The sequence below is a fragment of the Cervus elaphus genome, chromosome 4 (genome assembly GCF_910594005.1).
Source record: "Cervus elaphus chromosome 4, mCerEla1.1, whole genome shotgun sequence".
NCBI classification, from domain to species: domain Eukaryota; kingdom Metazoa; phylum Chordata; class Mammalia; order Artiodactyla; family Cervidae; genus Cervus; species Cervus elaphus.
In genome coordinates this window covers 33,559,540-33,585,931 of record NC_057818.1, presented here as the reverse complement: position 1 = coordinate 33,585,931, position 26,392 = coordinate 33,559,540, and the positions used below count along the sequence as shown (strand labels likewise).

The 26,392-nt window shown below is 46.0% G+C and overlaps 2 protein-coding genes across 2 annotated transcripts in view; one reads left to right on the top strand and one right to left on the bottom strand.

Annotated features, from left to right (window-relative positions):
• LOC122691792 overlaps positions 1 to 15,418 on the bottom strand; it is a 374,778-nt gene extending 359,360 nt beyond the window's left edge. Inside the window, exons 1-2 of the mRNA XM_043898642.1 lie at positions 15,291 to 15,418; positions 8,891 to 9,107 (exon numbers count right to left, since the gene is read on the bottom strand). The gene's annotated coding sequence lies outside the window, so the exon portion shown is untranslated. The remainder of the gene's footprint in view (positions 1 to 8,890; positions 9,108 to 15,290) is intronic.
• The window catches only part of LOC122692733 (collagen alpha-1(I) chain-like), a 102,673-nt gene continuing 89,492 nt past the window's right edge, over positions 13,212 to 26,392 (top strand). The window contains exons 1-4 of the mRNA XM_043900571.1: positions 13,212 to 13,298; positions 13,720 to 13,991; positions 14,063 to 14,762; positions 15,053 to 15,911. Coding sequence (XP_043756506.1) covers positions 13,212 to 13,298; positions 13,720 to 13,991; positions 14,063 to 14,762; positions 15,053 to 15,911 — 1,918 coding nt within the window. The remainder of the gene's footprint in view (positions 13,299 to 13,719; positions 13,992 to 14,062; positions 14,763 to 15,052; positions 15,912 to 26,392) is intronic.

The window sequence follows — 26,392 nt, the reverse complement described above, 5'->3', positions numbered from 1 at the left end:
AGGGTCAGACACGACTAAGCGACTTTCACTTTCACTGTAAGAAGATAATAAACACACTTTGAGTATTTACTATTTCCATACAGTTCACATTTGCTTTTTGTTTAATCCTCTAAACAACCCTAACAGTATGATGTCAGTATTCCACTGTTATCTGTAATTCAAATGTTTCCTCCACCTTTAGCTCATAAGCCACACGGAAAGTCATCTTTCTCTGTAATGGGAACTTATCAGGCTTCTCTACCAACATCAACTCAGATCCTCAACCCTTTTCAATATCCCACTTTCCAAAACAACTCAGTGTCATAAAATCATTATCAAACATGACTTGGTAGGGGTGGCAGGTTTTGAAAGATGTCTGTAGAGTATACGACATGTAAAGAGAACATCATACAAGAAAAAAAGGCATGAGAACTTCTTCAGTTCAGTCGCCCAGTTGTGTCCGACTCTTTGCGACCCCATGGACTGCAGCAACGCCAGGCTTCCCTGTCCATCACCAACTCCTGGAGCTTGCTCAAACTCATGTCCATTGAGTCAGTGATACGTTTCCATATATTATTCCACTAAGGCTGGTTCAACCAACTTGAGCTTCTAAGGTCCTTGGGATAAGAGACTATTAAAATTGCTTAGAATTATGTTTTCAGATATCTGTTTAATTTTCCTATTCTTAAGGCACTGATACTATTCCCAAATCTTCGCACCATCTTAGACTTTCCAATTCCTATTCAAGTTCTTCTACCTGCCCTACTTAGGTCCTTCCGATGCCTCCTTAGGAGAAGGTGTGGACGTGTCACACACGTAAACTGACCTTTCTCATACAACTGGGAGCCAGTGCTTCCTATGAAGGAGGCAGTGGCCACAGAACTAAGTAGATTCATCACAGCAGGAATCAAACAAACCTGTCTTTGATCATGGCGATGTACACAACCAGCAATATGCACTCAGACACTCAAGAAATTAGAACATTTTCGGAACAGAGTATCACCTTTTCCCAAAACACATCTGAGTGAAGTACACGATGATCATGTTATTCCTCTCCATTGATTTCCTCTTCTCACCTCTTCTTTCCTCTCTTTCCTTCTCCCCGCCCTCTCTGTAAAGAAGAAAGGTAACTAATTTCGTGGTGAGACATACATGGGCTGGAGAATTAGTATCTAGCTAAGCAGCAGCAGACTCTTCCACCCTCCCAGGGCTTCAGTTCCTCACGACTGCAAAACTGAGTTGAGAGTGCTGACCATTCAGGACTGCTGCGCAGATAAAACGACACGGTGCATGCGACGTTGGAAGTATCCAGCGAAGGAATACGTGCCTTTTACACAGTAGCTGCCCTGCAAACAGCACCTATCCTATGACAATTAACACTAATCATAATGGTGGCGGGAGCAGTAGTAGTAGAAAATAAAACTCTGTCTGAGGCATAAGGGACTCCATATGGAGACTCTGTTCAATTTCTAATAACTGGTACTTAGATGAGATCATGGGGTTCCTGTAACATCCTCTCCTACCCACAGCAGAAGCCCCCCGCACAATAATGACAGCTCCTGTCAGAGAGACATACAGCCTGAGCTCCTGCATCTGATGTGGCTGAAGCTCTCTGTTCTGAGCATGAGAGCCACGACAGACTCTTTGGGCCACACATCTTTCCTTAGACGGAGCTGCACTCTCTCCCCCTCCCTGAGGTTTCTGTCCATTAGTTCCAGTTTTGTACCCCCCGGGGCCAACCAAGATGAATCCAATCACTCTTGTTCCTGACAGCGCTTTAGATATCTGAACAAAGTGATTGTGTTCCCCCAGAGCATTCTCTTCTCCAAACAATCCATGCTCAGATCATCTCTCCATGCAGTTTGCATCCCAGGCCCTTCAGTGTCCTGACTGGCAGTGTGATGCCCAATCTGACACAGTCTACAGCAGAACATAGAGAGCAGAGAACCACCTGTGATCTGCACTGTGTGTGTATCAATATGGCTAAATAAACTGACAGTCTCTGTATGTTGAATCTTACTGAGTGTGTGATTAAGTAAAACATCCAGACCTGTGATATGTGTGTGTTTGTACTGATAAGTTTATATGTGTATGTGTATTTACATATACATATATAATTTACATATAAATTTGTGTACATATTTCTTGCTCTCTTTCCCTCTCCTGCTAAGAATAATCCTTGTTAAACAGTTTTAATCTCACATGCATATTATGATATTTAAATGAGTTTCCACGTAAACTGCTTACATGGGTCAGGTGAATATAGGTGAATGACACCTATCCTTATTATATCTTTACATGTATAGATACAGACTATTTGTCAAAGTCTGTGACAAGTTCCATAGATATGCATGTACCTGGGAATATGTATCCTTAAACTACATATACAATACGGCCTCTGCCCTTAAAGAAATAAGAGCTTGGGAGAAATTATTTTTAATGATGGGTCAACTACTGAATACTGTCCCCAACTTACAGTTTTTTGACTTTACAATGGTGCAAAAATAATACACATTCAGTAGAAACTGTACCTGGAATTCTTAACTTTTGACATTTTCTAGGGTTACTGATATATGGTCTGACGGTCCCCTGTGACAGTGGGCAGGGCAGCGAGTCTCAGCTCGCAGTCAGCCACCGGAAAGCAGCCTCAATGACCAACACACCACCATCATTCTGCACCGAACCATTCTGTGCTTCACTTTCAGCACAGCACTCAATAAATTAGAGAGAGTCAACATTTTATTATAAAATAAGCTTTGCATTAAATGATTTTACCCAGCCGCAGGCTAAATGTGTAAGGTAGGCTAGGCTCAGTTACGATGTTCTGTAGGTTAGGTTGAAGTGAAAGTGTTAGTCGCTCAGTTGTATCTGACTTTTGTGACCCCCATGGACTGTAGCCCACCAAGCTCCTCTGTCCATGGGATTTCCCAAGCAAGGATACTGGAGTGGGTTGCCCATTCCCTTTTCGAGGGGATCTTCCCAACCCAGAGATTGAACCCAGATCCCCTGCATCGCAGGCAGATTCTTTACCATCTGAGCCACCGGGGAAGGTTATTTATTACAAGCATTTTTGACTTAACACTACTTTGAAGTTGTAGGGGACATAACCTCATCGTATGTGGAGGAAGATCTTGGGAATTAGGCACATGGGGGGTGCACAGGACACAGAGGAAGAATGCTGAGTTTATACCAGCAGCAGGGGAGAAAGAGGGGCAAGGGGTTTCAGGAAAATATTTCTGGGGGGTAGGACATTTGAGCATGAAATTTTCAAAGAATAAACTGGAATTAAGAGTATGAAAGGGCGCACATGTTCTAAGCGGCAGGAGGAATATATGCAAAGCAGACGATGCTATGCGCATGCGGACATGGGCAGAGTTGAACGGGTTTCCGTGCATTTGGCTTCAGGATACAGATACATTAGAAGATGTTCAATGTCCAGTTACAGGAAGTTATCACCTCAGCAGACAGAAAGCTTGTCAGCTTACATCTGAGAAATACCAGGGTGTACTGGAACGAGAAAGCTCTAGGGAGATACCCAAGCTCCACAATGTCTAAGCTGTACCAACTTGGACATACAGCTTACCTCCTGGCATGCACCTTCCTCATGTGTAAAATGAGTGTGATTATGCTCAGCAATAATATAGGGAAGGCACCTCCCTTCTAGGAACCACTTAGGATGCTGCTGCTACCCCTGCTTACTTATGACTTGATATTTAAGACAGACACGGGCCAAATGAAATGCATAAGTATTCCAGAAGCCACGCTGTTAACAAAAGGAAAGGAAAAGACGTTTATTGCGGAAAAGCAATTATTAGGTGCTGGGCATGCGGGTGAGAAACAGGGTTATTAGGAAGGGGCTGGAAAGGACGGCTGCTATTTTCAGTTGCCTTTCTGCTTTGAAATCACACCTACTTAAAAGTGCTGGTCTGGCTAAATCTCTATTTGTTCCACCAGAATTTTTTGTAAATATGCAAACTTTTAGCTAGAAAAAAATAATCCTACTTCATTTTATACATCTGCCACATCCCAAACTGTTTTATCTGATGACTGAGTATTTTACAGCACATCTTCCAACGTCTGCTGCTGTGACTCAACTGACTTAAAGAAATTAAGACTGTCTGGGTGCATTTTGCTATTTTTCCATAGATATAAGCAAAGCTATAGAAGGAGAGCAAATCAGACTGCAAATACACACCATAAATTTTGCTTCTTCTGATAAACATTTCTTAGTCAATCAAGAACTGCTTGTACTGAAGACTAAATGATGATTGTACGCCACATAGCAGAGAACTACTAATGCAATTGGGGCCAGTTAATGGATTCCACTTTTACGCTATTTTCCCTTCATATTCTATGCCAAAATCTCTTTAAAGGAGCGGGCGTAGGTGATTTTTTTCTCCCTCCTCTTTGGTCATCATCTCTCTTTGAGGATGCTTTCCTTAAACAGCCTCTTTGGCACTAAATGTTAGCAAACAATTATTGAACACCTACTGTATGCCTGTGTGCTTGAGAGACAGTGATGAAGTGTCAGTGATAGTTGGTCTCTAGACGTCTCCTACAAAGGGATGTCAGTGGGACAGACAAGCGTAGGGGATATGATATGCTGTGGCGAGATCAAATTAGAGACAAGACTCTGTGGGAAAGGAAAGGTCAGGAAATATCTTCCTGAAATGTTTGATGTCTTAGTTCAATTCTGAGAAACAAAAGATAATGAGAAGTAGTAGTGAGATGAGGGGGGGAAGAGAGGGGAAGAAAGAAACATTCACTGTGTATTGACTGTATTCCAGGCGCTCTGATTTATCATCTTTCTAACTCAACAATTCTCTGCAGGAGGTACGGATGTTACCATTTTACAGATGTGGAAAATGAGGGTCATGCAGGAAAATATCTGCCAACAGCGAGTAAGGGTTACAACTAGGATTCAGACTAAGGCAGCTCCATGTCTAAGTACATTGTCTGTGTCATGGAATTCTGCTCCCCCCCTGCCAGTAACAGAGAAGGAGATGAGTAATGGCATGGACACTTCAGGTGAGAAAGTGAACAGGTAAAAATCTTTGGAGGCCATGAACAGCAAGGGATTGTTGACAAATGGCCCTGAGTGGCAACATCAGGGGAGCCGGCCAACCTTTGCCCTGAGCTCTGGAGTGGACTGAATGCCCCTGAGTGTCCTCTGGCCATTACCACTGCTATGTCCTATTTCACCTGGGTCTCAGGACAGGACTCTTGACTGACACAGAATCACTATACAAATATTCTTTGGACATACTTTTGAAAAACCGTGCCTGGAGTGAACATATTCAGAAATCATGGGCTTTTACAGGGAAACGGAAATGTAGAGGTCTTTTGACCAAACTCCTCCAAGACAAGAAGTAGCTCAGAGCAGGGCAAGCATTTGTCCAAAGTCAGAGTGTGCTCAGAGCTAAGGGGTTTTTCTTTTTAACTCATTAACCATCAGGTGACATTGTCTTCCTGACCCAGGAGGGTATTTGTGGGTACTGGGAAGTGAGCAGCCTAGGGCCCAAAATGGTCTCATAAAACTGCAGCTTGGGGCACCTTACCTCCTACACCTGTTCCCAAACTCATACACCTGGTCATTCTCCAGATTCTTCCTGGTCAATAATTAGCACCTTTATCCAACTGCTTGAGTTAGTCTCATGAGAATGATTCATGGGCGTTCTCTCACCTGCCACAGCCAATTGAACACAAAGTCCTGCTTCCAATTCAAAACACACCTAGAACTTGCACCATGGCCTTCGTTCAAGCCAGCAACCCCCGTCTACAGGTAAACTGCAACAATCTGAATGCATCCATTCTTTACTTTTCTTTACTGAAACATAGTTGACTTACAATATTATACCAGCTTCAGATGTAACAATATAACAATTCAACATTTTTATGGATTATATTTCATATAAAGTTATTATAAAACATTGGCTATATTTGCTGTGTGGCACAGTATATTCCGGTATCTTACTTAATTTAAACCTAGTAGTTTGTACTTCTAAATCTCCTTCCTCTATCTTGCCCCTTCCCCTACTCCTTTCTCCACTGATAACCACTAGTTTGCTCCCTGCATCTGCAAGTCTGTTTCTGTTTTGTTATGTTCATTTGTTTTCTTTTGTTTAGATTCCACATATAAGTGCAAACATACAGTACTTGCCTTTCTCTAACTTATTTCACTAAGCATAATAATCTCTGGCCCATCCATTTGCAAGTGGCAAAATTTCATTATTTTTTATGGCTGAGTAATATTTCATGTGTGTGTGTATGTGTGTGTACATCTCACATCTTCTTTATTCATTAACCTATCAATGGACACAAGTTGCTTCCATACCCTGGTTATTGTATATAATGGTATGAACATTGGGGTTCACATGAAAAGAACCTCAACATTACTAATCATCAGGGAAATGCAAATGAAATATCACCTCATATCTGTCAGAATGACTTTCAACAAAAAGACAAGACATGAAAAGTGGTAAAAAAAAAAAACATGTGGAGAAAAGGGACCCCTTGTGCACTGTTGGTGGGAATGTGAACTGGAGCGGCCACTACGGAAAACAGTATGGCGGTTGCTCAAAATGTTAACGATGGAACTATGATATGACCACAGGATCCAGCAATTCCACTCCTGGGTATATATCCAAAGCAAATGAAAACATTAATTTGAAAAGACCCATGCATCCCCTCTGTCTCATCCACTAGCAGCCAAAATGCTCTTCATTAACTAATACAATCAGATCACATCTACTTAAGTAAAAACAAATCAACAACTGCCCAGTGCATTTGAGACACAATTCAGGATTCTCTCCCTGTCCTGCGACACCCTGGGTAATCTATATATTTCCTCAAAGCTCATTAAACATTAGTTTTAGAGATATTTTTTAGGTCCTCAAAACCTCCAAATTCCATCCTCCCTCAATGCCTTCTGTAGTCTTTGCCTTCCAGGAACAGTCTCTCCCTACACTAATCCTAACTAGCTCATCTGCATATTTTAATTCTCAGCTTGAAAAGAATACCATTAAGGAGGCCTCCACTCACCTCTCTTTCCCACCTCTCCCATATAAATTAGTTCCCAGTTATATTCTCTTGTAGACTCTGAGCAATTAAATCACATTTAATTATTCATTTATTAGCAAACTATTTGACTTTGAGTAAGTAGTTCAATTTTCCTAGCTTCCCTGTTCTTACCTATAAAATGGGCATAAGAATACTTACTCTGAAGAACAGTTGTAAAGACTGAAATTAAAGTACTTAATAGGCATTGAATGAATAGCTATTAAAAGTTTATTCTTCAATTCTACCCCTGCCCAGAACAATACTCTTTGCAATGGGGCCTCCATCATGGCTTAAGACCCAGGAGTAAAGTGACTGCAATCAGAACAGAGAGACTTCTCTGAAATAGTGTTTCCAAGAAGGCGGCTCTGGAGCCACCTGTGTAAAATACTGCATTCTACTGTGACCCACCTGTGCTCGACAGAAACATCACTATTATCTCTTAGGCACCAGAGGGGCAATTGAATAGGGAAGGGGAAACACACACAACAAGGAGCTAAAGCACTGAAATACTCACAGTGTGCTGCGTACGTTCATCTATCTTAAGCCGAGGACACTCGAGAAAGTTTTTTTAAGCCTTCTCCATTTAAGGATCATTTCTGCCTTCCCCTTTCCAGCCCTGATAGCCAACTTTTCAACGTTCATGCAAATTGGACCCCAGAACTCTCAAATCCTGTAGCCTAAACCAACCTTAGAGTGTTTGCAAAGCCAGCTGATTTGCAAAGTACCAATCTTGAGAACACTTCCAATGGTTCTTCAGGAGCACAAACGTATTTAAATGCACCTATTCACAAGCTTAAAAAGTAATGTAAATGTATGCACATATGAACATTGAAATAGCCCTCTGTGAGGAGTTTTAATAAACCAATCTTTGTCCACACAACAAACAAACCAGAATTAGAAATCAGAATCAGAACCGTCATTATGCATACCTGCAATTCATTTTAAGAAATGTATATGTTCTAGAAAAGGTGTCTGTACACCACTATTTTGTACATTGGATTATATTTTTAAAATCACTAAATGAGTAAGCTATTTTAACTAGCTTTCAAATGAAACCTTTGGTAAACTGAAGAATCATTTTGTAGTGTGAATAATTGGCATCATTAAATTCGTTTTGTAAACAAGGGACACTTGCACCACGTTTAAATTCAAGCAGATGATTCATTTGCTCTTGGTTTGGGGATTCATCCATTCCGTTAGCATTTTTCATCCATACATTATTCATGTATTCATTCTGCAAATATTTACTGAGTGCTTACCATATGTCTGGCACAGTATTAGATGCTCCAGACACAGGACTGAACAAGACAGAACGAGAGAGGAGTGAACAAGTACTTTGCCCTCCTGAAGTTTGTCTCCTGGAGCAAGATAGCCAATAAAAACAGGTAAATTAAAATATGTAATATGATGTCAAGTAAATAAATGTTGTAACAGGAATAAAGCAGTCTAAAGGGATAAAAAGTGGGTAGCCTGCAATAGGTTAGATGATAGAATGGGTGCTTCTGCTGATAAGACAGCCAGGTAAATCCTGAGTAAACAAGCAAAATGAGGGCGCAAACCATGAAAAGGGGCAAGGGTGCTTCAGGCAGAGGAAATATAAGTGTCTTGAATCTGAAGTACAACTGCCTATGAACAAGAAAATGAGTGTGTCTTGATTGGTCAAGGCAGACTGGTAGATCAGCAAAATACTTGAGGGCTGGCTCAGGCTGCAGCCTCTAGGCTGCGGCATAGAGGCAGGGACGGGGCCATTGTTCTCAGCATGAGTAGGGGCAGGGGACAAAAGGCCCTCAGAATCCAGATTTCTGCCCATGATGGAAAACTGTGGTTTTCCCAACTGGATCAACATACTTACATCATCTCTTATATCCTCTTTCTTCCTCTTGTCTTTTCTCCACTTTTATTGATCTTCCCTTCCTCTTTCTCTTACTTCCTGTCACTCTTTTCTTCGTTTACCCTTTCATAAAAATACTTCGTGCACCTATTGTGTTCCAGGCACTGTGCCTAGGGATCCAATTGATGTCCTCTGTCTTGGGTGTAGAGGCAAGAACTTCTCTCTCTTCCCCCCAACCCTGCAAAGATATCAAGATTAGAATCTGCTGCCTGAGCTCCTCCACTGAAAGGGCAAGCTTGCAAGTCAAACATACATAGGTTGGAATTCCAGCCCCATTATTTACCAGTTGCATTTATATTGAGCAATGTATGTAATTTTCTTGCCTCAATTCTCTCATCTGTAAAATAAGAATAATAATACATAATTTGAAGGAACGTTTTGAGAATATGAACTGTGGTGCTGGAGAAGACTCTTGAGAGTCCCTTGGACTGCAAGGAGATCCAACCAGTCCATCCTAAAGGAGATCAGTCCTGGGTGTTCATTGGAAGGACTGATGCTGAAGCTGAAACTCCAATACTTTGGCCACCTCATGTGAAGAGTTGACTCATTGGAAAAGACCCTGATGCTGGGAGGGATTGGGGGCAGGAGAAGGGGACGACAGAGGATGAGATGGCTGGATGGCATCACCGACTAGATGGACGTGAGTTTGAGTAAACTCCGGGAGTTGGTGATGGACAGGGAGGCCTGGCGTGCTACGATTCATGGGGTCACAAAGAGTCGGACACGACTGAGCAACAGAACTGAACTGAACTTTGCGAATTTCTAGTTTTATACATAAGTGGGTGATTAATATTATTATTATTCTTTCTGCTTGCTTTCTTCCTTTCCAACTTGAACCTCGGAATAAAGGGAACATAGTTACAACAGTTTGGTAGGATACTGCAATCTACTTCGGATTTTGTCTCCTTTAATGTTGTATTCTGTAGAGGAGATATTCTGTCTCCTCTAGACTACTGTATTCATGATTAAACGCTATAACCCATGGGCCCTGACAACCCAAGATGACCCAGGATGGTGGCATGATGGAAATCTGGGTTTACTTACAGGAGAAGGCATTAATGCCCCAACTCTTTACCTTTCTCTGAATTGAGACTCTTTGTTATGCAACTTCTCAAGTTTCTTCCTTTAAAAAATCAGATTATATTTCTCCACCCCTTAGCTTTCAGTCGAGCCAAATGGTGTGCTTTGGCCAATAAAATGAGATAGGAAAGATAGTTTCCAGTTTTAAGCCTACCTCAAGACATTATGCATAATTCTGCTTGATGTCTTGTGCAGTTGCCATCACCAGGAGAGTACGCCCAAGATAGCCCCAAGGAGGAGGATGAGAAATACAGGAAGCTGAGCAGAGTTGCCACAGCTCAGCCCAATCTAGACCAGGCAACCCCAGCCAACCCACAGATGTATGAAAATATGTAATTGTTATTTTAAGCCACTGAATGCTGGGGTCATTCATATCCTAATATTTGACTGATAGACCGGCCTTAGTAAAAAATACTGCTTAACATTATCAATTAATCAAATAATTGATTGGATTTTTAATGCATTAGATGCTGGGGATATAAACAAAACCGAAAAGTATCATACCTGCCCTGAGGGAACTTACAGTCTAGGTGAGAGGGAAAGAAAAGGAAGCACTACTGGCAGAGTTAAAGAGGGTTTGTTTGAGAGACAGGGAATGCCTGGAGTCAGGGCTTAGCCCAAGATGACTGTCTGACTGCTCCTAGTGGCGGAAAGAGGAATTGCATCTAAGAGATGTCCTGTATTGTAGGCAGGTTCTCTACCATCTGCGGCTTCCCTGGCCGTGGCACCAGGGAAGCCCCTTTTAATTTTCATGTGCTGTGCTGTGCTAAGCCGCTTAATCTTGTCTAAGTCTTTGCGACCCCATGAGCTGAAGCCTGCTAGGCTCCTCTGTCCATGGGGATTCTCAGCAGTCTGACTTTCAGCTTTGGAAGGATCCTCCTCAGAACTTACATTGGATAAGTTCTCATTCACATCTATGGAACCTAAGGCTCAGAGAAAGAGAATGATTTACCCAAGGTGATTCAGTGAATTTGCAGATCTAGGACATGAATCCAGGGCCTCTGCCCCCAAGGTTGGCACATCTAATTCTATATGACCCATGACAGGCCTCACAGTGTCAGTAAATTCTGAACTGATAAATATTCTTGACCAAAAGTTTTATTACTATTACCATTTATGATAAGATGAAACTCCACATTGTTATAATTCATAACTATAACATGACTTCTTTCTTGCCCAGGTGATTTAAGGTATGATAATAATCAGACCTCATAATTAATAACAATAATTACTAATTTTCATCTATTGAGCCTCTGCTTGAAGCACAGTGCTCACTGCCGTAGGTATATGGGCACGTTTAATCCCTGCAACAATCCAGGCACAGATACCAAACCCTATTTTATGGAACTGTAAACGGAATCTCACAGAAACTCACTAGTAAGCAACAGAACCAAGAATCAGACTCAGATCCAAGGCCTGCAGTCTCCCCACCTATCTCTGTGGCCTCAGCTGTGAGAATCTCCATCTGAAACGTCTGGTTCAGAAAAGGCACACCTGCTCAATCTTCCTCAGCATGCTCTTCTCTGCCTGGGGAAGGCATAATGGGAGCCTACCACCATGTGATAATGCCATCTCCCTACTTGGATCTTGCCTCTCTTTTTATACCATTTACCAAAGGCTGTCTCTAGAGCTGGAAGCTTTGAGAAGGCCTGGGGTAGCCTAGGGCTTCTAAGTGAAAACAAGGAACTGACTCAGCAGGGTCTGGCTATCTTCAGAGTCTGAGGACCGACACATCAAAGGGACGGCAGCCTGGTACCTTTGATGAAGGAACCAACAGGAAATTATCAGCTTCTTGCTGACAAGGACAAAGACAAGAAAAGGCCCATTTGAGCCTCATCTCTGTCTGGATGGGAAGAGTCAGGAAGCAGAGGGGACTGTTTAATCCTGCCTCCAGAGCAACTATGAACCCTGGCTTCCTCCCGTGAAGAACAAGGTGAAGAAAAGGTGAGGCAAGTTAAGATAAACACCCAAACTTTCGGCTGCCTGGATGAACCGAACCTTTTAATTTAAACTGTCAAAAAAGAGGTTTTTTTTTTTTTTTCTCTTTTCCTTTTTTAATCTAAACTGTAATCACACAGTACTCCACCCAAGAGCTCGATATGGATTTCTAAGGAGAACCTAACATAGTCATAAAAAAAATCCCCTCGGAAATGTGCACTTTGTACTGTGCCTATGTGTAGGTGTGTTTAAAATGTCACGAACTGGAATGCCTAACTCTGGTTCTCAGGAATTAATCACTTAAGAGTGAAAGGGGGGAATTAACTTGCTTTAACACTTATAAGATTCTCCAAAGCATTTGCCAAAATAGAACTTGCTGAATAGAAGCATGGTTATCTTTCCACAAGAACTAGCTTTTTTTTTTTTCTATAAAACTGCCTTGCAAAAAGTTTCCCCCTGGGGCTCAGCTGCAGGTCATAGATACTCTGGGAATAAAGGTGTAAAATAAAATTTTTGTCTTTCTTTTTGATTGTGACTCAATGAATTTTAGTAAATGTATAGATTTGTGCAACCATCATCATCATCCAGTTTTAGAACATTTTCATCATCCAACACAGTTCCCTCAAGCCCATTTTCATCAATTTTTATTCACACCCTTGGGACAACAACTGATCTGCTTTCTGTCTCTATTATAAATTTTCCTTTTTGGAACATTTCATATAAATGGAATCAGAAAATATATGGCTTCTGCCTCTGGCTCTTAACATGTTTTTTAGGTTCATTCATGTTGTAACATACACCTGTATTTATTTTCTTTTTAATGCCAAATACTATTCCATTATATGGATATACCACATTTTATTTATTCACTCACTAGTAGATGGACGCTTGGACAGTTTCCAACTTTTGGCTATAATGGCTAATTCTGCTTTTCAGGTACATGTGTGTGGGCTAACAATAGTTTCTAGTTGTCTTAAGTAGACACCCAGGCGTAAAACTGCTGGTTTGTGCAAAGGAATACTGACAGCCCTTATACACGGAGTTCCATCTGATTCGGGTGTGCAATGTGAGTAGAAATCTACCAAACGATAGATTAACATACTTAAACATACTTTTTAAAATCTAATGATGTTATCATTCACAGAAGAGTCCGAAACCTCTGTGGCATCAGAGACGGTTTTGTGGAACATATTTCCACGGCGGGGGGCGGGTGGGGAGTGGTCAGCGAGAGCAGGGACTGGTTGGAGAGACCGTGAAGCCGCAGATGAAGCTTGGTTCTCTCGCCAGTCCCACTCCGCTGCTCACCTCCTGCTCTGCTGCCTGGTTCCTAACAGGCCATGGACCATTACGGGTCAGGGGGTCTGGGACCCCTGGTCTAAAAAAAAAAACCTCACTACCACCACTAAACTGCTGTCACATGACGAATTCTGAAACAAAGGCAAAGGATATACTCCGGATAACGTCAGGTCACATGCGACGAGGCCCATCCTTGGCTGTGCCTCCAAAATGGAAATAATGACTTTTCTCACGGATCAAGTCATGTCCTAACCATCATGAATGATCCTCGACATTTTTGTATACCTGCAATTAGACCGAAGAGTCCTTTACGTTCCCTTCCTGTTCCCACTTAGACTTACGTGGAAAGCATGAGAAAATTCAGACCACCGTCTGGAGACAAAGAGCCAAACGCGAGTATCTCTGAGGGAGAGAGGGGCCCCCTTCCCTCCTCCCGTGGCACTCAGAGCCCCCATCACCGCGCTCTGCCCCGTTAGAGGGCGGGGACCTTGGCCGAGGCCGAGGCGACACTCCAGGTTTTAGGGCTTAGAACACAGAAGTGGAAGGTGGACAGGACCAGAGACGCTGAGAGAGGACGCAGGCAGGGTGTGGAAGGGGCTCCGTGGGGCACCGCGGCCCGCTCACCGCGCTCCCGGGAAAGCGTTCCGCCTCCTCGGCCTCGAGCGGGCCTCGCGCGGGCACGTGTGCGGCGAGAGTGGGTGCCCGGCGCCCAGAGCCCTGTCTCCTCGCGACCTTCGGGAAGTAAAGGGTGTGGGGGGGTGCACTTAAGAGCAAGAGAAATGAGAAACGGCAAACTCAGCGGCCTCACCCCCAGCCCAGGAACCAGCAGTTTAAAGGCCACCGGGACACGGAGGGCGAAGGACTCGGCGTCTCTGCCCTGGACGCGGGCAGCGGCGGCTTGCCGCGCCTCCGGGAACCCAGAATCGCCGAGAAGCCCGCGGGCGCCCGGGGGGCGGGGGCGTGGTACCCGGATGGCCCCGCCCCGCCGCCCGCCCCCGCGCGCGTCCCGGGCGCCGCGTGCGAACGCCGGGGCTCCGTGTGCTTCGTGGACTCGGGAGCCCGGGGCGAGGGGCGCGGGGCGGGCTTTGGTCGCCCCCCTCGGTCCCGCCACCTCTCCAATTCAGTTCCCCGTTCGCGCGCAGTCCGAGGCGCTCTCTTCCTTTTTCTACCTCTTTTAATGTTAATTCCTCGGCCCGACTGCATCCCTCTCGCCTCCTCCCCCTTCCTGGCGAGCCCGTCCCTCCTTTTCGGCCCTCTTCGCGGTCCCTCCTGGGATTCCAGTTATCCTTTTGCTGCTTCATCTTCCCTCCGCCTCTGCTTTTTCCGCCACCTCCCACCCGAAAAACTTGTTCCGGCCAGGGGTCCCCCTCCGGGCACAGTTGTCCCCCCTTTCTCCCTAGGGACGGCAGAGTGTGCGGGCCCCAGCATTGTTCCCCGAAGCAAGAGCGCCCCGCCCAGTCCCTGGCGTGATTCCGAAGCCCGGGCCCGGCCAGCGTTTTCTCCTGGCGACTCCGCAAGGGCAGGAAGCAGGCCCGGGGCCCCTTCTTCCGAGGAGTCTTCTTAGAGGGACACAGTGCGGGACTCAGGAAGGATGCCGGCCCTGAGTCCTTAGGCCGGGTCGTCAGCAGAACCGCACTCTCCACGGAGCCTGGGGTCGGGGGGCGCAGCGAAGGGGCCTGAGGCAACAAGTGACCCTTCGTGCTGGCGGGGGCCACTGTACCTGCCTGGGGCGGGGGCCGGGCCGACCCTGGCTAAGCGATCCTGGCCCCCCTCCCCGGCCCCGTTCCCCTAACGCACACTAGGCTTTAGAGATGGGTGGCGAGAGGGAGACCTGGGAGAGAAGGAGACGTGGCTCTTCCCAAGTCCAGAGTCTCCCTCCTCCAGGTTTCACCATCCGCACCCTTAGCAGAGTTTGCTAGGGATGGAGAGAGGGGGCAGGGCAGAAGCCGCCGACGTGGAGGGATCTTTGGAACGTGGGGTGGTGGAGTGAGGGGGAACAGTTCCCGATTGCCTCCCCCACTTGGGCGATGCTTTCCCCCCTACCCACCTCTCAAGCCTCCTGGGCCACGGCCCAGCCTGACCAGCTGGAGCGGATTTGGGCGAAGGAGGAAAGAGGGGCCCTGGAGCCCTCCCCAGCTTTCCTCTGCCGCCCTCCCTGATTGGCTGTGCGTCCCTGGAGCCCAACTTCAGTCGCTCCAGACTCCATCTGAGACTCAAGGGATCCGGAGTGCGGCGACCCAGAGAGGGGTAGCGGGGTGGCCACAAATCCCGGGGCTGACATCCCGGGGCTCCCTGGGGGGAGGGACGCGGACGGGCCGGCCCCCGCAGCCTCCGCGAGGCCCGGCTAGCCGCGTCTTGCGGCCTCGGCTCCTCTCCGCCCCCCCGCCCTTTCCTTCCCTCCCAGCGGCGGCCTCCCTCCTTCTCCGCCCCCCCACCCCGCCCGCCACCTCCCCCCGGTTTCTCATTCCTGCCACTAGCGCGCTCGGCGGCTCATTGCGCGGCCGCCGCCAGCCGAGGGGAGCGTCGCGAACGGATGCCGCGGGGGCCGCTCGCAGCCGCCGCCGACTTGTGAATGGGACCCGGACAGGGGCCGGGGCTGACACCGCTGCGCTCGCCCTGCGCCAGGGACCGACGGCCCGCATCCCGCGCCCACCCTCCGGGGCCCCAGGTGAGGCGCGCCGCCAGTGCCCTCCTCTCGCCTGGATGGGGCTTCTTTGGGGGTGGGTGCGGGGGGGCTGGTCTTTGGATGAGAATGTCTGGCGAGCGGGATGGGGGGGAGAAGGACTGACTCGACAAGGTTTCACAAATGCTAAGCGGACTGGGGAGGGCGGAGGTAAGAGAAGATTTGTTTAAAAATCGAAAAGGAAGAAGGGAGCCAGTTGTGGGCGCGGGCAGCTCAGGGGACAGAGGCGCCAGATGTGCGCTCCAGTCTCTCCCTGCAGCTCCGGTGTCTTAGCGGGTCTGCGCCGAGGCCTCGAGAGAGGGGCTTTGCACCCGGCTGGAGCTGGAGGCTGCAGAGGCTGCGCCCCGGACGCGCCGACCGCCCCCGGTCAGGTCTCCCGGGAAAAGTCGCCCCCAGCGCGGTGCTCGCCCGCCCTCCCGCCCGCGCTGCGCCTCTTTCCGAAAGCGACGACACGACCGCGCTCTGCAGGGTCCCTACCCCTTCCTCCCCTATCCCGACCGAGCGCTCCCGGGGACTCAGTTCCTCCATCGAGATAGCCGGGGAAGCCCCGGAAAACGGCAGAAACCCAGCTCGGGTCGGCGATTTCCCCGCACTTTTAGAGCGTGGGTTTGGGTCCGCTGACTGCGGCTCGAAATGGGGGGCTGCTGACTGCGGCGAGCGCTCCAGCCTTCGAGCCGGAGTGTCTTCAGAGGGCTCCGGGGGAAGTGTGTCAGCTCCCGCCAGCTCTAGGGGCGATATGTGAGCGGCCCAGACTCGGGCTCGCTTGGGCTGAGGCTTGGCGCAGCCTGCCCGGGTCAACGTTAACTTTGCGAAGCGAGCCTTCCCCGCAGCCTGCGCCTCCTCTCGGAGTGCGCCGAGCCTTTCCAGCTCCGCGCGCACGACCTCCCTCCCACATCTTTGCCCCGAACCGGAGCGGCGAGTGAGGAGCCTGCAGAAACCCGCAGAATGTGGGGACGGCGAGGAGAGCACCCTTTTCTCCCTGCACCCGGGTGTAGCTATAGGAGGCTCGGCTGGTGCTATGAAGAAGAGTCCCCAGAGAAAGTGGGGTCAGCGAGCGTCACCTCCCCACTCCCCCTGGTCGCGCTTCTTCATCCATTTCTTGCCAAGGCCTTGTTCCTCGTTTTCTGGGGGTGAGGGTGGAAGTGGGGACGGGGTGGGGTAGGGAGCGGTAGTGTCCACACGCCTTCTTCTCCCGCGTTAAAGGTTTTCTAAATGCTTGAAAAAGAAAGCCCTGTTGCTTTGCTGATAATGCAGCAGGGATTTCACGGGCCATCGCACTGCTATTAAGAAATTGCATCTTCTCATCATTTAATAACGCCACCTCTGCATGACGACGGGTCGTTCCTAAGGGGTGGGGTGGAAGGTTGCTTCTAAAACCCTACTGCAAGAAGGCATAGGCATGCCTGTAAAGTCTTCCCTCCCTAAACAAATCTTTGTCGGGTGGCTCTGAAATCGTGCCTGTTTTCCTCTTCCGATCATTCCTATCGGTTTTATATGAGGCAGTGTAAGTTTTCGGTTTAATCACAAGGAAGCCACAATGATTCATCTGGTGAGACGACATGGGTCGATGTCTTTATCGCTTGGGCTTGCTGGTTTTGCGGAGTGTCTGGGTTTCCCAGGGAAGGGGACGCAGAAGTGTTCTCAGGAGCGAGGATCGCCAGCATCGCATCAGCACGTTTGCCACGCGGGGCTCCGAGAGCTGGAGCCTAATACGGTGAAAGGGAAGAGACGAGGTTGACCTTCATTTCATTAATCCTGGAATTATTTTTCCTACAAATACAGAGATGCAGACAGCAGAATCCAGAAGTAATCACTGCCCAAACCCCAGCTGCAGGAGAGCCTGGTCCTAGTCCAGTAGAACAAAGGAATAAAAGTTGCAAAACAAAGAGACTGAGGGTTGGGGCCAAGGCCAGTGGGACCCTGAAGCTCCTGCTCACTGAAGTTCCTTAGTCATGAGCTCTGACTCAAAGTTTTAGAGTTGGCCAGAGGGCCCTAGAATTCAAACCTCTCTGCAAGACTGAAATCCTGCCTAGTACAATGGAATGTGAGTAGTTTTCAACTACAGACCAAGGAAAAGCATCTGAGAGGACAGGAAACTTTCCTTGAGTGAGAATTAGCTCTACATGCTGTTTTTGAAACAATGCAAATTAATACAATTAAAATGTCTTGCAGTCACATTTTATTATTCATATATTATTATGATCCTTTTTTTCCATGTTGTTTTGGAGTTGGTCATTTTATTATATTGTTAGGGGAAAAAACAAACAAACAAAAAACCCCTCCCCACCGTTGGGGAAGGGAGCTGCATTGGAAGGATTGAGATAGGATAATCTGTTGAGGCCCAGGCATGTCGATTTATTCAAACTGAGCTTACTGCTTACTAGAAAAATAGGCTTTGGAAGTAGCTCTAATTGAAGCAGTGGACCATCTTGATAGCACTTCAGAACTTTCATTATGTTCTGCATTCTTATCTGAACGCTAGACAGTAAAATTACTAGAAACGCAAATTCTGTTTTCAATTAAGATGCAATCTTTTGTTAATTTGAGAATTTTTTAAAAAGTTACAGTTGTGTTTTTTTTGGACCCAGAACTCACAGCTCCTCTTTGCAGTGGTGGCTGTGGATGTGTGTGTATGTTTGTTTGTTCCTGAAAAGGGGTGGGGGCAGGGTTGGAGAGCCATGCCATGATTTGGGGGAATACAGATCGATTTCATGCTCCTTTAATGCACTTGTCTTCATAATTCATGGTTTTTCTTCCAGTTTGAATAGAATTACATGGCTGCTTTGTAAAGATTCTGGTTTGGGGATCTTCATATGGGAAATGCCATGACTTTGACCTCAAAGCTTGATTTACAATGCCAGAGCTACACTCCCTTGAGCATAGTGTGTCTCAGAATCTTGCCTGTGAATGTCTGTGACTTATGAAGTTGACAGTTAACGTAAACTTTGATCTGTGATATTCAAAGCTATTTTCAGAACCATCTAAAGGAGATCTGCAAATCTGATTTTAGTCTGCCTTCATTTTCTACACATTTATGTAGGCAGATGTTCCAGAAACATGATCATTTTGTTTATTTTCAATATTGATTTCTTTCACTTTGATCATAGGAATACCTTATCATTAAATAATAATGATAAGACAGTAGTCTAAAGAGTTTGAAAGTCAGTAGCCAACCTTTTTTTTTAAACTGTCAAATTTGCAGAATAACTACTATCAATTTGTACATTTTTTTTTTCCTTACTAGAAAATCTCACTATTGTGTAAATTCACAAGCCAGTGATTTAAGGGATTGAAATGTGCTTGGGATATTTCCCCCCCTTATGCAATTGGTCATTGTTTCATAAAAAGTTACCTGATTTGTCAAGAATCCCTGTCCTAGATTTACCAGCCACTGTAGTTGTCAGTCTTTTTGGTTCAAAGTTATTGCCCCTGAAATATGTAAATGTCTTTGGTCCGCGCTCGCTCCCTCTCTCTCTCTCTCTCTCTCTCTCTCTCTCGCTCGCTCTCTCTCTCTCTCTCTGTGTGTGTGTGTGTGTGTTATTTAAGGGACTGGGGAGAAACATCAACAGGTCTGGTAAAAAAAAAATTTTTTTTAAAGCTGGAGAAAGTTGGACAAATTCTGTTGTACCAGTATGAGTAAGAGTGAGGTTTCCATCAGTGTTACTATGATAGCCATCCACAGCCTCCTCTATGGGCAAAGAAGAACTAAAGAAAACACTCGAGGAGGATAATTAGACATCTTCTGCTATAATTTTACCCTGACATTGAGAGCCTTGTGCAGCTCTGGAAATGGGCTCCTTCGCGGAAGATTGCACTTCTGGCCGCTAGAGGGCAATGGCACCCTGCTCCAACTTTGTGCCTGGGGCCCATCTGCTTTTGAGGGCACCATGAAAAGCAGTTTTGTTACCACCGGCCTTGTCTGGACCTCTCAGGAGAGACCGAATTCAATCTAGCTGTGGTTCAGGCTACTGCTTCAGCAGTTTGTCAGGATTAACATCTTTCTAGTCCGTGGGTCCTGTTACCTTCAGTCTCTTCTTCCCACCTTGGAGTTTACTAGAAAGTTGCAAAATCTGAATCTTGAAATCCTCTGAGCAGGAGATGAGGGGGGCTGGACTGTATAATAAACAAGGTCAGTTCTCACTGAGGCAGTGATCTGGAGGGTTTTCTAGTTCTTTTTTTTCCCCTGCAAAAAAAAGCATCATTTCAGACTCCGAGGGGGAAGGCAAGGAGTAAAGAAGGGAAATATTAGTGAGATTGCTGTGATAACATTGCCTATTCTTTCAAGAGGTTTTGAAGATGTCTGCAAGGCATTTTTAATTTGCAAAAAAGAACAGCAGTTTGATCTTTGGTAAACACTTTGGGGCATGGAGTTTTAATATAACAGTAAATGTTTTGCTATTACCTTTAAACCATTCTTGATATTGCTGTACAAAAGCTAACTTTAGCAGAGTAAAATTTAATTCAGGATTGGTCCTCATGCACTGGAGTTTAATCATCTGACTTTTTTTTTCCCCTGCTCCGTGATATGGAAATTACTGCTTATGATTAAATTGCATATTCCAGGCTGCACAAATTTATATTTGTTACTGTTTGATAGTATCATTATGAATTTAGAAGAAGAATGAAACAAAAAAAAAATCTAATGCTATATTATAATTAAGAGGAAAGCTCTATTTTAAAAAAATTACTGGCTTAAGTGGATTCTTATTTGTATCTTTTTTTTTTTTTAACTGAATATAGTTGCCTCCCTGGTGAATCAGCAGTGGAGTTCTTTGCAGCTCTGAGTATGTTGGAATGCATGGGCAGTTGATGAAGGAGGAATCAATGCAAATGGATTATGAGAGGGAGTATTAAGTAACTCAGTTGAAAGTAAGACAAAGTGTTTTGTAAACCAAAGCTCACTTACCGCCTGGACAGTTTATTTAACTTTAAAAACGAAGGCACTTTTAATTTCTAAGTGCTTGTGAATAATGCACGTTTGTTAGAACTGGAGGCAAAATTTCACTGTTATTTGGTTTAATTAGTCGTCTGACAGTTGCAGAGTTCTGAGATGCTTATTGAGATAAAGCATTGTTCTCAGAGTTTCTGTGGTCAAGGTTTTTGCTCAGGCAGAGAACCTAGTACACAGGATGTTAAATGAGATGGGAGTTTAAGAGAGAAGAAAGGAAGAAAGAGGAGGGGGGAGAAAAGAGTGTGGGAGAGACTACGGATGCCCTTTCTCATGGCAGGTCAGGCACTGGTGTCTCTCTCTCCTTTCCTCTCTTTTTCTACTCATTTAGACCATGCGAGGTGCTGAATCCAGAAAGCTGGCATAAACAGCTCCACAGGCCACGGTAAACAGTGGCCGGAGCCTTATTCTCTCGCCTTCTGGCACTGAATACTTGTCAAAGGATACTGTGAATAAGCACTGCCTTTTTCTGCCTTTCCCCTGGTTGTTCCAGTTGAAGAAAAACCTTCACTTCCTCCATGAACTTCTTTACTTGCCAGAAATCCTCCTGACACGGTCCTCTGTGCTGGCATGATTTCACAAATTGAGATTACTTCTCCATGTTCACTTTTCCCTGAAGAAAATGTCTTCAGATGCAGCATCTTCCCCACCATGATGACCACCTGCCATGGCAACTGGAGCAGTGGAAGCCCCGCCCTGGGTTTAGTTTAAGACACACAGAGATCTCTTCTCAGCCGTCATTAGGCTCCACCGGTGAGAGGAGTGGGAATTAAGGGCAACATCCTGGCCATGGATGCTGTTTCATTCTCAGGAAGAACAAGCACGGATGAAGGCCAGGACAGACAGAGCGTATCAAATTACAGTGCATTCACCCCCACTGTGATCTCTGGGTATGTGCTACCGATGGTCACATACCGAACAGTCAGCCCTATTTCCATCATTCCCGAGGCCTGGACCACCTATTCAGACTCGGAGTTGGTACTGCCGAGCCATCAGGCCAAGATCAGGGTGAGGAGAGTGAGGTGAGGACAGGCCAGGGCAGACTTCGATCCTGACTGTATTTAAAATGTTGATGTTTTGCTCATCATGGAGTTTTTTTTTTTCCCCTAGTGATCTTGATTTTTGAAATATTTCCTTAAAATATTATTTATCTTAATTTGCTGAGTTTGGGGGGTTTCCCAGGTGGCACTAGTGGTAAATAACCTGCCTGACAAAGCAGGAGACATCAGAGAAACAGGTTTGATCCCTGAGTCTGGAAGATCCCCTGGAGGAGGGCATGGTAACCCACTCCGGTATTCTTGCCTGGAGAATCCCATGGACAGAGGAGCCTGGTGGGCTATAGTCCATGGGGTCCAAAAGAGTCAAACACAATGAAGTGACTTAGCAGTAACTGCAACTGAGTTTACTGGCATCCCCTTATATTTTGTGCCCACGGATGGAGCCCCACCTGACTCACCCTGGTTCCAGCCCTGCCCAGCAGTCTGATTCTTCTCAGTTCCAGCTCCACCACTTGCAAAGTAGGAACCCAAGACTGAGCTAAGTAACTTCTTTCAGATTCAGCTACCTCATCTGTAAAAATGGACCTAGTCATAATATCCATGTCCTGGGATTTCTGTAAGATAACAGAAGAATTGGGTACAACGTCTGGTTGATGAGTGCTCAGTAACTACTTGGGACTTTTTGTCCTCTCAGAAAGAGACCCGGGCTTCACTTTTATAGACTAACCATCGCAGGTAGAAGTTCTTCCCCGTGACTATTTGGCCAAAATCCTGCACTAAACTTTCCCTTTGGCTTGAGGGCCCTCCCAATTAGTGATGAATTGTTTATTAGAATCTGCCTTTTTAAAAAAAAATATATTTCAGAAGTTTAAGTGATCCATCCCTCTTCCATGTAAAATATTCAAGAGGCAGTCAAGATTTTAGAGATAATTATGGCTTTTGAAAAGTGCCTGCCTCCTGGATACCTTTGCATTTTCCCCTGCTCATTTTTACATATGGGCTGCTGTGGAAAGTTACCCTTAAGTTATATCTTACTGGGAAGGTTGGCTAAGCCTGTGATGTTGAGATATTCATCACAAGGTCTGCCTCTCTTTAAAAGGGACTCATTACTATTCCAGACTAGCTGAAATGATAATTAGTCTCTTGATAAATTGTCACCTTTTTCCAGAATATTCCTGTTTGTTTTTCAGGTAAATGTAGTTTGGGGTTTGTCAGGAGGATGAGCTGTGACAGTCTGACTCCTGGAAAGACTGTGGCTTGAAGAAGCGCTTGCCCTGTCTGTGGTCTTCCTTGGGCCCAGGCAGAAGCACAATAATTTGGCATTGGATTAAAAATAACAGGGATCCCCGCCCCCATGCAGCCCTCCATGGCATTCCGAGTGTTCTCACAGCCCGTGTCACCATCAGGCTGCAACTTCCAAAGCTCCTAGCCCTTCCAGGTTGGCGTGCTGCGTTCCATCTGCAGCTTTCCTGTGTCATCTGTCCCTACCCCAGGCCCTCCCGCGTTCCCTCCTGAGTATGCGGCACCGCGAGAGCGAGGCACTGCCTGTGTTTGCCTGGAAAAGGCCCGGGGAGAGGGCCGCCTTGATGAGCTGGGACCGTGCGTCAGGTCCCTCCTGTGTTCTGTGCGGTCACCCTGTGAGGAGGGTACTGGCGTCTCCACTTTACAAGTCGGGAAAACGAGCCCCAGGAGGATTCAAGACACTCGTCCTAGCTCAGCAGGCCAGAGGAAGGAAAGCCAGGTGTCCAAGCCCGTTCTGACCCCACAGGCCAGCAGTTTCCTGTCGTGTGTGGTGGGTGTTGCAATCCCGGTCCTCCTTGGCTTCCTGGAGAAGAGCAGCGGGACAGAGAGCTGAGCTGACGGCTCGACCCTGTGCCCCTACAAGCTCCCAGATGTTGTCCATTAAAGGAGCCTCTGAGATCTTATGGTTGAACTCTCCTCTCTGCAGGGTTTCTGCTTGTCATTGATCCTGCAGCTTCCTAAATGTCCTGATGACAGCCCGCTAACGACGTCTCAGGAAACCCCTGACACCAGAGGCAATTCATTAACTCTGTTCATTAAAATATCCCGTCATGTAAGGAGCTAAGATATCCTCTGCTGTAACTTTCTCCCAGTAGTCTCTTTGCCCTGCTCCCTGGCACTTTTTCCTTCTCCTGAAAGCCCTACAAATACTGGAAAATGGCATCTGATAACAGTTAAAATCCATCATGTATTGAGTACTAAGCTAGATTCAGGCTCTATGCTAAGGCCATTCTATAATGTGAGACTTATCTGCAGCAACCTATGAGCTGGTTAAGATAATTGCTAGCATCTTACAGAGGAAAAAAACCCGGAAATTTCCAGGGTTGCATCACTGTTAATTGGCAAAGCTGAGATTAAAAGCCAGGCATCCAACAGCCAACTTAACCTGCGTCAGGGTGCTCTGCCATTCGGTGGTTCAGCTAGCCTGGTGAGATTACAGCTAGCCTGGTGAGATTACCTCTCACCATCCTCATCTCTCACATCTGCTTCCATTCCGTTTTGTCATTGTCCCCCCTAAACATGTGGCAGCTTAAATCAGAGTCTCTATCGTGGCCTATACTGTAGAGTGATTGGACCTCCTATTTCTTGTAATGAAAATTGGACATCTCACTTTACCAGGCAGAATTCTCAGGAGTCAGGTGTCTGAAGTCACTTAACTAAGCTGTTGGCTATCCTCACCAACCATCTTTCAGAGATGAGGATCCAGGGGCCCATAGAAGAACCACGACTCGCCTAATATCACATGGTAATCTGTGAACAGGTGAAATAATAAGTGGGTGGTCTTGGCTCTTAATCCTATCTCTTACCACTATCTAAAAGCAAAAGCCTTTTTATTTATTTTTTGAGTTGATATACCTGTGGACTGATTATGATTTAAACATATCACTAGTTCAAGTATGTATATAAAAAAGATTCACCCTATAATATTACTTGGCAGTTAAGTTACAACATCTAAATACGGAACTTTGTATGAATCTTTAATATTTTGAAGTCATGGTTAGCCAACCCAGTGTCATTTGATAATATTTTGCAGTATATACCATTTTATTTCACCCTTCAGCTCTGTCCTACTTTATAGATATCTACCGCTAATATCTCTATTCCGAGTTTCCATAAGTAGCAGTAAGAGTGGTGTCCCCACTTTGCCACCCCTAAGCTTTCACAGGGCCCTCTGGCAGGGTTTGGTTTGCACTCCATCTGAAACTCATTTCACTGTCCCCTACTCTTAATGAAAGGCCTGGGCTGGGAACACTGAAATGGTCAAATCACAGGGCCTTTCCCCAGAGAGCTGACAATATCACTGGTGAAGAACATACTAAAATCTCAAGGCTGCATACAGTCGGTGCTCAAAGGAAGTATAAGCAAGGAGGACCAAGGTAAAGACAAGCCACGTGCAGTTCAGTGATCAGGGATGGTTTGGGGAAGGGAAAAAATCATTGCATTCCTGCATGGGGGGAAGGGACCCAAGAGACCGACTAGACTAACACACTGTGCCACCAGGTCCTCCAGTCCTGGCTCCTCGTGCCAGTGATAGCCAGAGCGCCACTAGCCACAGGGAGCTCCTTACCCCTGGGCACAAACCACCAAGGCTTTAGGGACTTCCACACTTAGAAACACTCCCTTTGGGTTGATCCAAACTCCGTGTCCCCAGAGGTTGTACTCTTGGGTATGAGCCTTTGATGTCAATGAGGGCTAGATAGAATTCTCCCTCCCCATTGCAGCTGTTCAGTATCTGAGTGGTCTTCCAGGATACCGCCTCTGTCTCCCGTCTCCAGAATGGACACCTGTCTCCTTTTTGCCCTCCTCGGACAGTGGGACTGAGCGCAGAAATCTAGAGGCAGCTTAGACTATCAACTCCCTCTACACGTCTTTTATTGCAGCCCGAGGCTACATTACATTAGCTTTTATTGCCAGCCACATCACCCAGAGGACTTATGCTCCGCAGTTTGTTTATTTGTTTTTCCTGGTGTGCTGCTGTTGAGCCCCATTTTCCCACCTGTCTCTGCACACAGAACACAGAATACGGCGCCTTCAGCAGGGTGAGGGAGTCAGGCTGCCTAGCTTCAGAGCTTGGCCCTGCTGCTTCCCAGCTGCGCAAGCCACGTATCTGTCCCTCAATGTCCTCATCTGTAACACTGGGTTAATAATACCAGCCTTGCAGGTGCGGTTCTGATATTAAATGATATTAATGTGTAAAAGTGTTTAAAGAGTGCATGGCATGAGGTTGCTGTTTTTATTCTCTGTTACATTACATATCAATATTCTGGACCCATTGATCCAGACTCCCAAAATGTTTTTAAATTTAAACCTTTAGTCTCTTGTGCAGAATATCTGTCATCCCTCTAACCATGCAATAGTTTGGCTCACTTAGATACCTACCTTTCTTATGAAAAACAGCAAGAACAGCAAAACCTATAGAAGCAGGGACAGCACCTTGTTAACCACAGAGGACACTCCTTTTGAGTGATTCTACCCAGGTGGTGCTAGTGGGTAAAGAA